This window comes from Mytilus galloprovincialis, chromosome 3 (genome assembly GCF_965363235.1).
Source record: "Mytilus galloprovincialis chromosome 3, xbMytGall1.hap1.1, whole genome shotgun sequence".
NCBI lineage: Eukaryota > Metazoa > Mollusca > Bivalvia > Mytilida > Mytilidae > Mytilus > Mytilus galloprovincialis.
The window spans coordinates 89,893,055-89,911,560 of NC_134840.1; the positions used below are offsets into that span (position 1 = coordinate 89,893,055).

At 31.7% G+C, this 18,506-nt stretch overlaps 1 protein-coding gene across 1 annotated transcript in view; it reads left to right on the forward strand.

Moving 5' to 3' along the window:
• LOC143069320 (uncharacterized) overlaps nt 1-18,506 on the forward strand; it is a 164,561-nt gene that overhangs the window by 76,025 nt on the left and 70,030 nt on the right. The window contains exons 18-19 of the mRNA XM_076243889.1: nt 5,975-5,992; nt 15,893-16,109. Of these exons, the coding sequence (XP_076100004.1) occupies nt 5,975-5,992; nt 15,893-16,109 (235 nt within the window). The remainder of the gene's footprint in view (nt 1-5,974; nt 5,993-15,892; nt 16,110-18,506) is intronic.

Genomic DNA, 18,506 nt, shown 5'->3' on the forward strand with positions numbered 1-18,506 from the left:
GAAAGTCTTACGGATTAAAATACTACAATAGGTAACAATTTGACAATTAAGTAGTGTCAACCATGCCTGTGATTATGACCAGTGTATATAGCATATTAATCCTGAATACACCGTTTGGTGGTGCGCCTGTCAGATGCGAAACGTACAGATAAGGTAATAGGTAACAGGTGATTATACTATTGATATCGGTATCGGACTCGAACCGGAACTTCCTAATTATTGGCAATATTAATTACGTGGAAAACAAAAGGGCCTGGAGTGGTGTAATTTTTAATCTACACCTTTGTATTATATTAGTTGTGTATAAAGTTGAATTCTTTGATTCGTCGTTTTTACGTGATGACGGCTGACAAATTGGACCTCGTAATTTTAGTATTATAGATAGGTAAGCAGAAAAAGGTATCGGACACACCCAAAAAGCGCTCAAACGAAACGCCACAACTGTTTTATTTGGTTCTTTGACGTAACTTTATATGTTTTTTTTTAATTTGATGATATTTTGTGTTAACATAATATTGTTTTACGATACTTAATGATGTTTTGATATTACTCAATACGACATAGTCATCACTCAACTTAATATTTATGATTTAGTCGAAGATTACAACAGGCAACGGGATTAAAGAAATAAAACATAGATGTTCTTTCCAACTATATTGAGGCTATGAGGTCGTTTATACAAATCAGAATTGAAAAAAACTTACACTTCACCAATCCTTTGAAACTTAAGTGTTGCAAAATGCCTTTCCCTACCTTTACGACAATTATGTTGTTCCCGCAGATAAAGTCCAAACAACATCGTTTTTGTCACATTCCAAAACTGCATGATAAATGAATTAGGTATTGACAATTCATATACCATATGGGGCTAGTAAGGAGTGACTTCCCTTTCAGAAAAAAAAAGCCACAACCCTTTATAAAAAAACACGGTGTTGGGGAAATTGTGAAAAGAGTCAACAGAGGAAGAAAATGATGATGAAAGGTTAAAATAAGTTCATAAAACATAAAGCTGACAAGTTGTAAAATATTGCATAACGGAGTCACTTCCCTTTCAAAACAAAAAAAGAAATCTGAAAGGATGCAACAGACGAAGAAGTTGATACATGTAATCAACGATTGAAATAAATTCATAAAAAAAATCTTAAGCTAAATTCATAAAATAAATTTTAAGCTAATACGCTGTTATTGTTGGCATTTGTTTTCTGTATCGACAAATGGAAGTAGGATCTTAATACTAAGTATTAAAGACTTGATCACTTTGATAGGCCGCTAGTCAAAATACCACATGTAAAGATAACGTAACGGTACCCAAATTGCACCTATTTAGCAAAAATAGCAGTAGAAAACTTACAAGATTTCCTAGAGACTAAACAAATTGTATTTTTATGATCCGATAGTATGCACATCTTTCAACATAGGTAAATATATTTATGTATACACAAAACGTTTACAGTATTTATCAACAGATGAAGTGTTTACTGAAAAAGCAAAATGTACTGAAACGTCGCCATGCGACGTCATCAAAACGTCATCCTTTTAAAATTAGCAAATACAATATGTTTCAAGTATCCATTTCTTAAAAAAAGGAAGAATAAGCACGGACAACTATCCAATTGTTCAAAATATTTGAAAAAAATAAACAAAAACTCTGTTTTTCGACTTTTGACGATGCAAATTTAAGCATAGATGCAATTTGGGTACTTCTCATTACAGAATCATTGATGGTTTGGAGGTTAGTTCAGGCCAATATTTCTATGATTCCATATGAATTGAAAATCAAATTGGTGTACCTATGTAATAAAGAAGGATTCACCTCACCCGATATGAATTTTATTGACCTGATAAATTCTCGTATTAGGACAATTGCACACTGTGTAACTAATAATATACCCCACGATACTTACCAATATAGAATCACCGGATAATCATAGGTGTGGTGTCCGTTTTTTTAAATTTCAATCAAAGATGAAGAAATGTATCTTCCTTCACTGTCTTTATCTCCTTTTCTGTAACTAAGGAAGCCGACATTTTGAATTGCTGAATGTATTGACATGTAATTTCAACAATAATTAGGCAAAAACTCACATGTTGCACCTAAAAACCTTCTTTTTGTCAAATTCTATTACATTCTGAAGCGGCACAGAAGCCAGAAAACGCCCGGTGTTTATGTTTGACGCCGGAAGCATACCTACGACGTTACCTAGTGAAGGGACCAAAGAAGATAACATCTTTTCGCGGAATTTTCTTTAATGAAGATTTTACACTGAAATAATGATTAAAATTTAATTATGGACTTGTTTTGCATTAAAATAGAGATAACTGTATTGTATTTGAAGCTTTGCGGACGTCCATTAGTAGTTTTACTGTCGCAAATACCCGTTTACCTGTCTCCGCTACGCGTCGCCAAGTAAACTAAATTTGCGACAGTAAAACTTCCGATGGACGTCCTAAAAGCTTCAAATACAATACAGTTATCTCTTAATTGACATCAATTTTGTCAGCAATCAAAGTCGGGCTACAAAATTATTTGAAACTACTTATTCTAGAGGTGGCATGAATCAGATGTGGATACTACAAAATCCAAAGATCTTTAAGAGTACATACAATATAAGAATCTTTCATTTTGCAATAGTATTAAACAACTCATTTTTCAAAAGTATTCCCCATTGCGACAATCATGACAAGATGAATGAGTTGGTTCTTCGTAGTTTCTTAGATAAATGGCAAACGGAGATTCAAGGATCTTGTCTTATGGGACATATCGTATACGGCAAAACATCGTTCTGATTCAATAAAAATATTCTCTGAAACTGACATTATCAAGATGTTTGAGTGGAAACATTTGTAACGTGTGGAGGACGTGTTTTCAACAAACAATTGGCATTCCTATGGCAACCATTTGTGCTACTCTTCTTACCGCCTTTTACCTTTATTCATATTAACATTTTAGAAAAAAGAAAAGTCAGCAGTATCCTTTAACGGCATTTTTAGCTATAAAGATAGTGTTCTCTCACTAAATAATTCAAATATAATGACTTAAGTGAACACATCTATCCCTTCAAATTTGAGATAAAGGATACAGCAGATACATTTAAGTCTGCTTCTTGTCTCGACCTTCTTCTAGAAATTGGCAACGAGGGTTGGTTAAAAAACAAAACTTTACGACAAAAGAGATTTTTCAATTTGTAGGACGCTATCACGAGTTGATTGGCCGTTATGGAATATCTGTTTCACAAATAAATGTCAACTAAAATCGCGTTAATTTTTCTGAATTAGAGATATCACCGGGGTTGCATTTATATGAGCGAAACGACGGATGCCACATGTGAATCAGAAACTGCTTACCCTTCCTGAGCATCTGGGATCACTAACAGTTTTTTGTGGGGTTCGTGTTGCTCAGTCTTTAGTTTTCTATGTTGTGTGTTTACTGTTGTTTGTCTGTTGGTGTCTTTTTTTTTTAGCCTTGGCGTTATCAGTTAAGTTTGAATGCCCCTTTTGGATCTTTCGCCGCCTCTATTTTACTTTATATTACATGCAATGGTTTCGTGAGGACTTGGTATGATCTTGCCATTATTTAATATGATTTTAATATTATTTTATGTGGTTTAACCATTACTTGATGTGTGTGTGGGTTAAGGGTAATTCGTTGTTTCAATTCATGCTGTGGTTGTTGTCACGCCAACGACATAAGTTGCAGAATGTGAGACATAAGGAGTACTATTTTGCAGCATCGCGCAAACTGTTTGTATAAAGCGTTATATTTTAGAAGGTTGAAGACCTAGAAGCGTCATATCTTGTATGTAGATACCTTATGTTACGAAGTTTCTGTGCGTTACCTGTCAATTGTCCTTGATCTCATTGTCAGGGTTCTATGAATGCTTGAAAAATCAAGTTTATTTTCTTTTGAAATGTGATACATTCTCATATTATCAGTAATAGGGTAACACTAACTATTAGGTATGTGGGTTCCCTAAAATGTTTACATGTTTCTCAGGGAAAAAAACATCACCTGACCTCGACCTCTTTATATAGATTATAGATCAAGGTTAAATAAAATTAACGTTACCAATTTTCTTGCACCAGAAAGTTACGTTTTTAAGTCCTTATGTTAGATATTTAAAGCAAAATGTCAACTATATTTTGTGTATAGAATGGTTGTAAGATGTACCCGTTTAACTTGCATGTTTCATTAAACCTTAACCTCATTTTCATGGCTCGTTTGAAAACAGAAATAAAAAGATGTGGTACGATATGAGTGCCAAAGAGACAACTCACCATCCAAGTCACAATGTGTAAAATGTAAACAATTATAGGTCAAAGTACGGCTTTCAATACGGTGAATTTGCTCACAAAGAGGAGCACATGTTTTGTTTGTGTGGGTTTGTCTATATTTTCCTATACTATAAGCCATTATAACACGACGTTTTGTGTATGGAATGATTGTGTATAGATATTTATCCTGCAATTGGGTGTTGTACTATACAGGTACAGCCCTACAGATATCGCTATGCTGTATCTGTAGACTATACAGATATCGATTAAAAGCTCCGCCCACTGCCGGACTGAGTATTGTTTGAACCTGTGTGACCTCAAAATGTGTATTGCAGTCGCATTCCAATGACGTATCAATTTCGAATTAACGATTACTTTTATACGTTCTGTTTGTTTTCAAACATTTCTTTAGAGCAATAAGTATCACACTAATTTTTGATAACATACACACATGAACAGCAGTCTTTTCTACGATGACAACTATCGATTTCAAAACTTGAATGTATATGATTGTGTAACAAAAACAACCATGTCAATTTCAGCATGCATGTTAAGTGAATGTCGAGTCTGAAGCGTAGGACAACTCCTCGTACACTCCTGTTTCAAATTGGACATTGTTTTGTTATTTGTTTTTACTGTTGAAATTAGTTGTTATGTTAAAATAGATAATTATTCGATCACCTTGAGCGATGTATTATTGTTGACCATTCGAGATTCTTTTTTACGAACCCGTCTTCAGCTGAGTGTGTGATTACTGTATCGTATTACTACACGGGCCTCAAGGGATTTCAAATCGAAAATAAATTCAAAACATGTGTTTTTGTGTCTTTCAAAATACAAATAATATACAGAATTAATTGCAGGATGAAGACAATAACTGTTTAGTGTCTTTAAATATCAGCTGTATTTGTACTCGGCTCGAAACAGGTGTAATAGCTCGCTAAAAGCTCGCATACATCTTGTTTCCTAGCCTCGTACAAATACAGCTGATATTTAAAGACACTAAACAGTTATTGTCTATGACTGTTATGGTTCATTTGACCTTTGTACATTGGTAAACTGCTTTTGCCTATGTTTGGACTAACTCAACGAAATAAACAATGTGTGAATTGTCAAAACAATTTTTACATGATTCACCAGGTATTTTATGTCATTCTACTTGCAAGCTTTGTATTCTGCCTTTTATGAAACATATATGTTACAGCATCTGCAATATAAAAAATCTAAATCTAAGAACGTGATTTCGACCTGTGACCTTTATCCTTTTTTTGTGGACAAAATGAATAGACCCTTTGTTTCGCAAACTTAATGACAAAAATGGCCGAGGATGTAATGAACATTTTGGAAAAAAAACTATCAGCGATATTCTTGACAGTTTCGGAGTTGTGAAAAAAATCTGTATACAGTTAACTCTCTTGTGGAAAAGTGTTCGGTAAAAAGGGTGTGTTTTATTAACCCAATAAATGTTCGTTAGTGGAGGAAGCAAAACAAATCAGACTTACGTTGAAAGGTCTTTGCACGCATTGGCGTAAAGACCTAATTAATAAATAAAAAGGACAGGTTTATAGAATGAACATCTTTCATCTCTCAATCGCTGCACTAGCTCAGAATATTATTGTAGTTTATTTGAATATATTATAATTTTTTTTTTTACAAATATGCATTGATTTTAATTAATGAATGTCTTATAATTGCTTTTCAGAACTGGATTTCTATGAAGGTAGGCTAACTGATATTAAAATTTGCCCCTTTAAAAAAAATAAAATTTAAAGTTTGGTTTTACTTTTTATACCTTTTAGAAAATAAAACTATGATGATTTCAACTTTCTATTTGTAAGCAGTTTCAATCAGGAAAAGGGAGAGATATCGCTGCTCTATCAAGTTGTTTCCCCATTCCCTCCAATATATTAATAAAATAGATAACGAGGTATGGACATCTTTCGCATTTTGGGAGTCATATCTTCTTGTATTAGGTGATTTTACCTTTTTCTTGTGATCTGGGGAATACTAGCTTCTTTCGGTGATCTGGGGAATCTAGCATTTTTCACTGATTCTAGCTCACGTCCGTCCATCTTGTGGAAGAAATTCCTTCTTCATCTTTCGTGTCCATCTTCTTGGACACTTGTTTTTTTTCGAGGCCTGGTTCTGGTGAAAACAATCCAATGATATTTTAATTGTTATTCCAAATAGCAATCTTAATTGAAGTGTGATATGTGATTAACTTATGTATGTGAATGAAAATCTGAATTATAAATTTAAGTTAAGTATTTTAAATTAGAAGATAAATTCTTTAAATTGCTTCAACAGACAATTAAGAATTAAACAATTTACATACTTGGTGAATATAATACAATGATGTTTAATGACTTTTCCAACACAAATCTAAATTGAAGAGGGATATGATGTGATGTTGGGAGTTTGAGGGCTTCCATTTTAAAACCCAACAGCACGTCCTGATTGGAACTACAATGTATTTTATTCACCTATGAAATTTAAGCGTAACAATATGAAATTTCTAACGTTACTTTTTGTCAACTAAACTATTCTTTTTTTTTCTATATTATGAATTTATATGATCGACATATATTTTATTTAGTTATGTGAAAGCAATTAATGAATTTTCAAAATCTTTACTTGAATTAAAGGATTGTTTAAGAGAACAACATAAACGTTTTGGGATTCTCTTCCTTTGTAAAATTACGAATATTTTTATTCTTTAAGTTCGTTTACTTGATTTCTCAACGTCACTTAAATGCTAAGATCAAATGAGTTCACTTATGTGTAACATTGTTATTACCACAAAACGAAATTAATTATTTATTAATTTTAAGTCACCTATTCTGTCTCAAATTTTCAGCAATGCAATGTATTTCAAATGTAAAATTTCAATTTTATGTATGAATTTATTTATTTTAATTTACTTTTTTTTAACTATCATTTTGCAGCATACAAACTTCCATCATTATAATACCCTTATTCACATCGTATGGCGTGAACATATCTCAATTACTTCGTCACGCAGATAAAGCCTCAAACATCATCGTTTTTTGTGTCAATCACATTCACTACAAAAGTCTAAAAGTATGAAAAGACTAATTTTTGTCTTAATTTATAGGAATTTTTACTCGACATACTCCAAAAGTATGACTTGTGTCTTAATTTCTCTTGACAAATTCTCATTTATATCAAATTTGTATGAAATTTACTCGACATATTTTCGACATTCTCAGTGAATATGGTCTTAAGATTTCTTGACAAATTCTTGACATTTGAATACTATCTTGTTTCTCGACATATTCTCGACATTCTAATTTTTTCTCAGTATGGCTTGACATATTCTGAACATTTTGAATTGTGTCTTAAATTTACTTGACAATTCTGAGTTTTACAAATCATGACTAATATTCATGATATAACTTTAATATTTATTTCTCTTTATATAATATACTATCGTTTCGAGTTACACTTGTTACAACAAAAATAAGAGTTGGGCATGTAAAATAATTGAAAATTTTGGTATATCAAATATTTTTACAAATACTAGGGATTTTGTGATTTTTTTTCCGTTTACCATGAAATCTTAAGTATTAACAATACAAATGTGGGTATGTTGATATAAAACAATTTAAATGTGGGTTTTTAAATAATTACAAATATTGATTCCTAAATCTTATTAATAATTACTAAATGATTAAAACCAATCATACTGTAGACATATTTCATTCAACATTCATAATGAATGAATGAATGAATGAATATTTTATTTGCGAAAGCATAAATAATATGCTATGGCAATACATAAACAAGTATATACAATGTGACAAAACAACAGATAGCAGAGAACAATACTTAATATAATAAAGGTACAATTAATTCACAATACATGATCTAATTTTCCAAGCATATTTCAGATAGTTTAATTGTGATTGATTTTGATTTTGCTTGAAGTAAATGAAAACGTTTAAAATTATTTGGCCAAGAACTATAATATTTTGGAACATGTTCTTGTCTCACAGTTCTGTAGACTGGACATACAAGTACGAAGTGGTATTCATTTTCAATACAAGCCATACTGCAGCATTCACATAGGCGCATATGTCTAGGAATATTTTTATATCACCCTTATTCCTAATTTAGTTTCAAAGTACCACTTCTCAATTTTGTAAGCAAGTTACTATTAATAAAAAAATCTAAATAATTCTCTATTACAAAGTCTGTTTTGGGGTGTTTATAAATACACAGTTTTTCACAATCGTTCATTGATGCATACCAAGTTTGTAAATACTGGTCTTTTATACGAGTTTTTATAACATCTAACTGTATATTTACATAATTCTGTGCAGTCCAAACATAGTTCAAACCAAGATTAAACAATAAATCACGAACACTAGACGCCCAGTTCTTTTTACCATTGTTTGCATCTTCTGATAAAAGTTGACACACATCATAAATGATAGGTGGCTTATTTACAATAATATGAGGCCAATATTTCAAAATAATTTGTTTTCTTGAGACATACATAGGCAAATGACCTAGTTCACCACATAAAAAACTTAAAGGAACATTTTTACTTATTTTACAAATCTACAGAAACGGTTGTGTATTTGCTCTATATCATTTGCACGGTGAAAACCCCATATTTCAGATGCATGATAGTTTAATACGGAACCAACCATACTATCAAACAGTAGACATTCTTCACTTGTGGATAAAAACACATGTTTTAAAGAGTTCAAAGTGACGAAAGCGCTCTTGGTCCCTGTTGAGATAATCTTTTTTGGGTATGTAAAAATGTTCCATTATAATGAAGTAGCATACCCAAATACACGTAAGAGTCCACTATCTGTAGTACTTTACCTTTATACATGAAACTGAAGTTAGCTGGCTGCCATCCATTTCTAAAAACAACAATTTTGGTTGTGTCTGTAATTACCTAAATGTTTCATTTCTTACAATAGATTGATAGATTATCTAGTAATTTTTGTAACATTTCGGGAGACTTACTTAACAATACAGTGTCATCAGCGAAAAGAATTAAGTATAATTTGTTTTATTAGAAAACCATTGAGTTGTACAACGTTATCACTAGCATTTACGGACATATCTTCTATAATATCATTGATGAAGAACAAAAATAATAAGGAAGACAATGGGTCCCCTTGTTTCACACCAAGTAAATTGTTAATTGCGTCCGAAAGTAAACCACCAGATCTAACTCGTAGCCGGACAGACGAATAAATAGATTTGATCATAATAACGAATTTGCTACTGACACCATTTTGTAGAAGCTTATATAATAAGATCCCTCTGCTTAGTTTATCAAATGCTTTACGGAAATCCACAAAGGTACAGAACAGTTTTATTTTGTGTTGCAGGACATGTGTAATAATTCAATGGATAACAAAAATTGCATCTATAGTTGATCGGCCTGGTCGGAATCCAAATTGGTTGTCATTTAATTTTTCCTCGTCTTCTGACCACGCCAGTAAGCGACTTGTTAATATAGACGTAAATAGTTTAGATAAGACACTTACTAATAGAATAGGTCTATAGTTGTCTGGGTCCGTTAAATCACCACTTTTCGGAACTGCAATAACAAATCCTTCTGTCCAGAGTTCAGGAAAAATCCCATTTTCAAATACATTATTAAATAGTGTTTTTAAGATCGGCGCAAAAAATAGTGGACCTGCTGAGAACATTTCACCTATAATTTTGTCGTTACCCGCACTTTTTCCGGATTTCAATTTGTGTATTGCTTTATTAACTTCTTCATCAGTAATTTCAGAATCTAAAAAGTCAACGTGGGATTCACTTATTTGTATACTATTTAGTAAGTCTAATACTTCGTTGCTGATATCTGGTGGGCTGTCCCCAAGAATAGTTTCAAAATGGTTAAACAGTACATCATTGTCTACTACACAGCGTGATTTAGTCTTAGGTTTTATGGTTGACCAAAATTGCTTAGGGTCCGTTTTGGCAGTTGCACATAATTCAATTCCTTTCCGACGCTTAAACCTTGCCCTGGCTTGTCGATTCGCTTTGTTAAATGAATTTCAAGATGAAATATAGAATTGTCTGTTAATATCTGTCGGATGACACAGAAAAGTGTTCCGAAATTTATGAAAGTATTCTCGTTCATTAACGCAGTTTTTATCAAACCATCCATTGTTTTTACGAATGTTATTCTCATTTTCATTTATCAAAACAGATCTTCCGAAAACTTCAAAAGCACTGTTATAAAGTATTTGAGTTATCTCCCTTACCGAATCATTGACCTCGTCCAAGGTAGAAATATAATTGGATATAATCAATGTTTTTATTGTTATCCCATTTAATATACGTGTGAACTTTTGGTATATTGTGTGACGGACGAACAAACGTAAAATCTAGTTCAAAATAAAGTGGCGAGTGGTCTGAAAACTCATTCAACTGTAACACTTCAAAATTACTAATTAACTCGTAATCACAAGGAGAAACAAGTAAATAATATTGAATGTTAATAGTTATCAAAAGTACCAGGATTATAATTTAGTACGCCAGACGCGCGTTTCGTCTACATAAGACTCATCAGTGACGCTCATATCAAAATATTTATAAAGCCAAACAAGTACAAAGTTGAAGAGCATTGAGGATCTAAAATTCCCAAAAGTTGTGCCAAATACGGCTAAGGTAATCTATGCCTGGGATAAGAAAATCCTTAGTTTTACGAATAATTCAAAGTTTTGTAAACAGGAAATTTATAAAAATGACCACATTATGACCACATTATGCTAAATAATTACTGTACCAAAATGTGGTTTTTATAAATAACAAATGAAAGTATGATGGTATCCAAATTTTTCCAAGTCTTACTATACAAATCTTTGATTTAACAGAAGAAAGTTTGTGTAAGGTCATCTGTTTGAATATATATTCAGTATAACACGTTGATAGGATGTTCCCCATAAAATTAAGGTATTCCACATCCCAGGGTACACGCAACTGTCATATGGAAAATTACTGTTTTACCTGTAATCAGCAATACAACATATCAGTTGACCGACCATGCCACTACAATTTAAATAGTTTGTTGATAGATGAAAATGAAAATCATAATTTTAATTTAAAAAAAAAATGAATTAAAATGGATGTTCTTCATCAAAATTATGAAGTTTAACAAATTGAATAATTTCCCAAAGATTAGAATAAAATCATTATCTCCACCGGGAATAATAAAAAAAAATAATAAGAAAATGGGTCCCATCAATGATTTTCTATAGAAATTATTGGTCTTATGAAATGGACCTAAAACAGACATGCATAGTATAGATCTAAACATTTTTTTCTTTTCAGGAGGGAGTTATCACAAATATTTATTTTTGATAACAAATGATGAAATTCAACACTAAATTTTGATTAACAAATGGTTTTGGTTGTTCTAAAAAAGGAATAAGGTTTTTGAATCAAGAGGGGAACAAATTATTTGAACTAAACGAAAGACCACTCCCCTTTTTTAGCCTCACACACGGAAAAGATGAATTGTGGGGTCCAAAAGAGACATGGTCACATTTTAAAACTGCCTCAAGTCACCTTCTTTTAGTAAAGCAAATTTGATTAGCAGTTTTGCGAACTGCAAAAATCTAAATGCTGTTTGTCAGTTAATTTGACATATATTCCAAGTGAAAACAAGTAATTAAACGTTAAATAAAAATAAAATAAAGATTAAACTACTTGTGAGTTATTCATGATATTCCGACTTAGTTCCACCCAAAGGGTATCTTACTATAAAAAAAAATAATCCTTAATTCTTCAAAGTGTAGTAAAGCCATAATAAAAGGAGTATATAACACCAATAGAAACAAAGTGCAGAATGAGTCTGTACACATTTGAGAGCGAAAAATTTATACTGTTGAGAGAGTGTCAAGACATAGTTAAGACTGTTAAGAATGTGTCAAGATGTATTCAGACAGCTTTAAGTCTGTCAAGAATGTGTCAAGACAAACTCAGATATTATTTAGAATGTCAAGAAGACTGATCGAGACAAATTTAAGACAGTCAAGAATTGGTCGAGACTAATCCAGACTCTTATAAGATGCTACAGGAAGTGTTGAGAAATTTTTAGACAATGTTCATACTGTCAAGACACTTGTCAAGGAAAATCAAGAACCTTATTAGACGAATTCATACTATGTTAAGAAATTATGTCGAGTAAAAGTCATTCAAATTCAGACAAAAACTGGTCTTTTCAAACTTATTGACTTTTGTAGTGGTTATATCAACTGCTTGATAAAGGAATTAATTATTGGCCATACTCTTTAAAACATATTCCTTCTCGACACCTACCAAAGAGGAAGTTCTGGTTAATCATAGGTCAATTCCATGTTCTTTTGAAAGTTCAGCCAAACAAGACGAATTGAATCCAACTTCACACAGATACTTCAATTACATACGTTATAAAATGTTTTATTGCTGGTTCTTCTAATTGCTCACCTAACTTCTTTCTAAACTTTAAACATTAATCAGGATATATGCATGCCGAAGCCTGGCTACCTACTCTAGGAACGGTTTTAATCAGATGTGAATACTTTCAAAATATTCCAACGATCTGTAAGAGTACTTAAAATCTCGTTCTCTTTCCTCTTGTAATAATTTAAAAACTTTTGACTTTTGTACGCTTTATACAAGTATATTCTGTTCCAAACTTAAGATCAAATTGAAAGACTCAGTCTAACTTTGTGTAGAACAAAACTTGTCTACGTAGATACAAATAAATCGTTTAGGACGGGAAAATACTACTTTGGAAAAAAATCTAATTCAAACAGAAGACACCTTAAAACTAACATTATCAATTGCTTGATTTTTTTGTTATCGACAACACCCTTTATACCTTTTGAGTCTAAGTTGTTTTATGAACAATCTGTATTTCAAGGGCAACAAAGTGTGATCCTCTTCCTGATGGGTGGTTCCTTTATTTATATGAGACAGACTTAAAGCCAGTTCTTCAATAATTATTATGTAATTTCATTGAGGAACCATGTTTTTAAAAAAACCTCATAAATTCGAATTGTTCAGATCAAATTCGAGTTATAGTACGATTTCTATAGGAAAGAATGAAGGCCAATCATAATGATAAGAGTCACAGTCATTCATTTAAGTGCAATTTTCAGTGTATGAATACAAAATAAAGTTTTTCTAACAAAAACATTTTCAATATAAAATTGACATCACTCTTAACAGAGAAACCACAGCCACCGGTCATTAACATGTAAAATTTCGTCTACCACTCTAAACAGGGAAACCATGCCCCACCGGTTATTAACACGTAAAATTTCGTTAACGACCGGTTTTCTGGTCCGTTTTTTTTAGCTCACCTGGCCCACAGGGCATTATAGTAATTTTTTACCAATTTTTCATTAATTTTTGTAATGTTTTACAAAAATTTCTCCTCTGAAACTCCTGGGCCAAATTAAACCAAACGTTGCCATAATCATTATTAGGGTATCTTCTTTAAAAAATGTGTGCGGTGACCCAGCCAACCAACCAAGATGGCCGCCATGGCTGAAAATAGAACATGGGGTAAAATGTAGACTTTGGCTTATAACTCTGAATCCAAAGCATTTAGATCAAATCTGACAAGGAGTTTTATTTTTTATCAAGTCAATATTGATCTGCTCTGAAATTTTCAGATGAATTTGACAACGGGTTGTTGGGTTGCTGCCCCCCAATTGGTAATTTTTAAAGAATTTTTTTTTTTTTTTGAATACTATTATAGATAGAGATAAACTGTAAACAGCAATAATGTTCAGCAAAGTAAGATCTACAAATAAGTCAACATGACCAAAATGGTCAGTTGACCCCTTAAGGAGTTATTGCCCTTCATAGTCAATTTTTAACAATTTTCATTAATTTGGTAATTTCTTGTAAATTTTTACAAAATATTTTCCTCTGTAACTAAAGGGCCAAGTTTATTATAAATAGAAAAAATTGTAAGTAGCAAGAATGTTCAGTAAAGTAAGATCTACAAAGACATTACCATCATCAAAACACAATTTTGTCATGAATCCATCTGTGTCCTTTGTTTAATACATAGACCAAGGCGAGCGACACATGCTCTTAAGAGCCTCTAGTTCTGTTAAAAACCAATGTTTTTTTTACTAAAGATGAAAGAATGTCAGGTGGCCCATTAAGAGAAGCTAATTCTAAAACCAGTAAGAGAAGCTATTTCTTAACAAATATAAAATAATTCCAGTATAATTGTTTGAACTCTTGGAGTTTATTATTGTGCCTTTAAAGTTCTAGACTCCCCTTGCAAGTTAACAAAGCCAAATAAGGTAGATCCATAGTACTCGAGTCATTAATGGCTTAAGTGGCCAAACATGTTCGTGATATTTACCTGATCGTGTATTAACTAAAGGCTTAACCTAAAAATCTAAACAAGTTGACAGTGTCGATTCTGATTTTCCCCCTGAATTTACTGTATTTATCTGGATAATTTAATTGTTAAAGTTTTTTTTCATGTCTGTTATGTTTTCTTTTTATTAATTGTTGGGTTTTTTTATTCAATTCCTTAATTTCGTTCATTCTTCTTGTAAAAATTAATAACATCATTCTTGTCGTAACCATATTTAGGTGTTTAGGTCACAAACCCAAATTATTACTGACTGGGTCCACAAAACTTACAATACATATCTATTGAACATACTGATATAATTAACTTCAATTGTAGCTCAGGCAAAGATACTTGAGTAAATTAGACTATTAAAATGTATTTTTTATGGTCCCTTTATCAGGTTGGGAACAAACCCTCTATATGGTGATTATACCTGTATAGAGAGATAATCTTTCTATAGAGGGATATTTTTTTTTAGACTGGATTTAAATCAAAATAGGGCAAAATGGCATTTTCTACTTATTATGGCAGTAACCTGCAACAGTTGATGCACCAATTGATGTACTTAATTTAATATACACATGCCCAGTTTTCTGCTTATCTGACTAAATATACAATCTATAGTTCATCATGATTGAAAGCTGTGATGATCAGGTAAATTCTATTCACTTATGCCTCACTGAACAGAATTTCTATTGTTAGATTTAACATGAAATTTAAAGGTCAACTATTCCTCTTGTTGTTGATCAGGTGTTCAGAGAGGTATACAATAGATTGCAAGTTTTGTCACTAAAGCAGAAAACTGGTCATCCCAATTTATAGAAAAGTGCATATGTTGATGCATATAATGCTAGAGATTATAGCCAATATAAATAGAAAATGCCATTATGTCCTAATTTGCTTTAAATCCAGTGTAAACAAAAATACCCCTCTATAGAGGGATAAATGTATCCCTCTAAAGAAGGATTATCCTCTATACAGGTATAATCACCATACAGGGGGTTTGTTCCAAACCTATTTATATGTCTTAAAACTCCAAATCATTGGCGTTTTGGTACAAAAAATTACTCAAACATTTTGATCTATTTCGATATGTTTTTTCTTTATACGAACACAACTACTTTATTGTTACATTAACCAGATATAATATTTATTTTTTTCTTCATCTTCTGATTCATTTATGTAGATATATCTGTCTTCTTTATAACAACTGCTACTCTCAGTTAATATGTGGTTGTTTTTTTTTGCCAGATGAACATGCATTTAGTACTGCTCTGCAAATCATTCTTCCAGTATTACTCACTATAACAATACCAACAGTACTGATCACATTCCGATGGATAAAGAGTGTACATAAGTTGAGAAAGAAATTGAAAATGGAATACAGACTTGGAGACCTATCGATGGACTTTCATAATGATTATGCTAATATGGATACACACCCACTTACATCTCATTACTATAAAAGGTATTGTATTTGTTTTTATTTATTTCTTCAATTAAGTAGGATATGAAATGTACGTCAGTTTTTTTCAGTTTAATGTTTGAAACTCGATTATTTAATATCAAATTACTGATAGCAGTAGGTGGAACAGCTAGTAGTAAAAGTGACTTTTTTTGTGTACCATAATAAACGACTAGGAAAACAACACTATTAATGTGTTGCCTCCGTGACGCTTTTCTGTATTTTTTGTAATCAGTAACGCTCATAAAAAAACACGGAAACACAGGGTGTGGAATTACCTAAGCACTTGGCAACGGATTTTGTCAAAAGGGTTCATATAGTAAAACCAAAATCAATCTACGATAAACTCTGAGAACCAAATCTTTTTTTTTTCGAATTTATTAACAGAGAATTTAATTGTATTAGTTTGTTATATTTCATATCATCACCGATGAAAAGACTGCATAGATAATTAAAAACCAATTGTTCAGAGAACAATTAAAGGTCTTTCCACTAAAAACAATGTATTTTAATATGAAAGTAGTAAAATTAAGTTTAAAATATCATTTCAACGGTCAAAGTTTAGCTTATTGTACGCTGATTCCAAAAATTTATGGTTTCTATACAATATTTTTTTAAATAAGGGAGATAATTTATTACTTCCGGTTTGAAAAATGTTACTTTCGATAATATTTAAATATTTAATTGACACTGATTCCAAAAACATCTGGTTCTATATACTTGTATATTAATAAAGTACAAAAAAATAGCTACTTCCGGTTTACCCAAGGTCACTTCCGGTTGTTTTTTTCAAGGTAAAGTGGTTTGATACCTTTTGCCAAAAGTGTCATGGCTTTATCATGAATACAAATGAGGTAAAAGCAAAGGTCAAAATCTAGAACGTCAAATTAAGCTATGACCTTGAGATCAATTTCAAGGTCATAACCAAGGACCTCAAATCAAAGACCATAGGTCTTAATTATATTTGGTTAATGAGTTATATCACCATACACGTATTTTTAAATACAAGAGGGAGAAAACTCCCTTTTACGTTCAACAGACCTTTGCAATCAAAATTTACGTGTTATGACATGTCGCAACTAACAATTTAGAAAAAATAATTTGTCGATATCTTATACGGTTTCTGGAAATGAGTGGAAATAAGCCAAATTCAAAAATTAAAATATGACCTTGACCTTTGACCTTGACCTAATTTTATTTTTTTTGCACCAAGGACCTCAAATCAAAAGATCCTAGATCTCTATCACTTATGGTTTACAAGATAGAAATGCATATCACTTATATCAAATGCATAAGGGGAAATAACTGTCATATGGAGTGTTCATATTGCTTCGGTCAAAATAGGACAAATCATGCGAAGGCTATAATGAGCAATTTTATAAAATAGATTTGTCGTAATCTTTTACTGTTGCGAAGGAGTAGTGGACACAAGGAAAACAGTGTTTGGGGAGATAACTCCTACAAAGAAAAGTATTCGGTTACTCAGGGTAAATTTAAAAAGCGAATAAACTGTTCGATATCATATACCAAATATCTAAGCGACATATAGTGAAACAAATATTTTTCGCAAGAACCAAATTAGGCGGAAGAAAAAAAAAATAATCAGAAGAAAAACAATAGGTCTTTCCACAGAAAAGTGGAAAGACCTAATAATGACCTCGATCTACCAGCAGTGGTGTGAAAATGAGATTTTTAAAATTTGTTGTGTCCGAAAGGCTTTTAAATCTCTAAATAAATACATGTAAATCATACTTTTAAACACATTTATGAAACATATTTGTCATCTTCAAACCACTTTAGCAATATTTTATAGCAAAAGAGAGGCAAAAGATCAAAGAGACGTTCAAACTCAAAAATAAAAAATTTAAAGAGACAACACCATGTCTAAACAAGGAGATCAAGAGACAAACAAAAGTACTGAAAAAAAGACTGAGCAACATGAACCCCAAAACTTCAGGTTATTTAAGCAAATGAATACAGATGGTTGCCATGGATACACAAATATATATATATATATATATATATAACTAATTTTACTACTGGAAATCAAATCTTTGACATTTTCCAGATTTTTTTCTTATTTGGTGTTATCACTATTGTTACTTAATCATTCAGTAAGGTGCCGTGTTATCTTGTATAGCTTTCTCATATTTTAATCGAAAGCTGTTGTATCAGCCTCTTCCCCAAAATGATTATTTTTTGCCTTTTTCTCTATCTTTGCATTCCTTATCACTCCCCTTTCTTTACTATTGTCTCCTTCGGTCTTCCTAGTTTAAATCATTATATATGAGCGTTAAAAAATTTGTGTTGTTTCTTAGTTTTTGATTTTGGTGTTTTTCTTTCTTTAATTATGACAGGTTAAGTTTTGTCAACATCTATTCGTTCCCTTTTTGTTTTTGA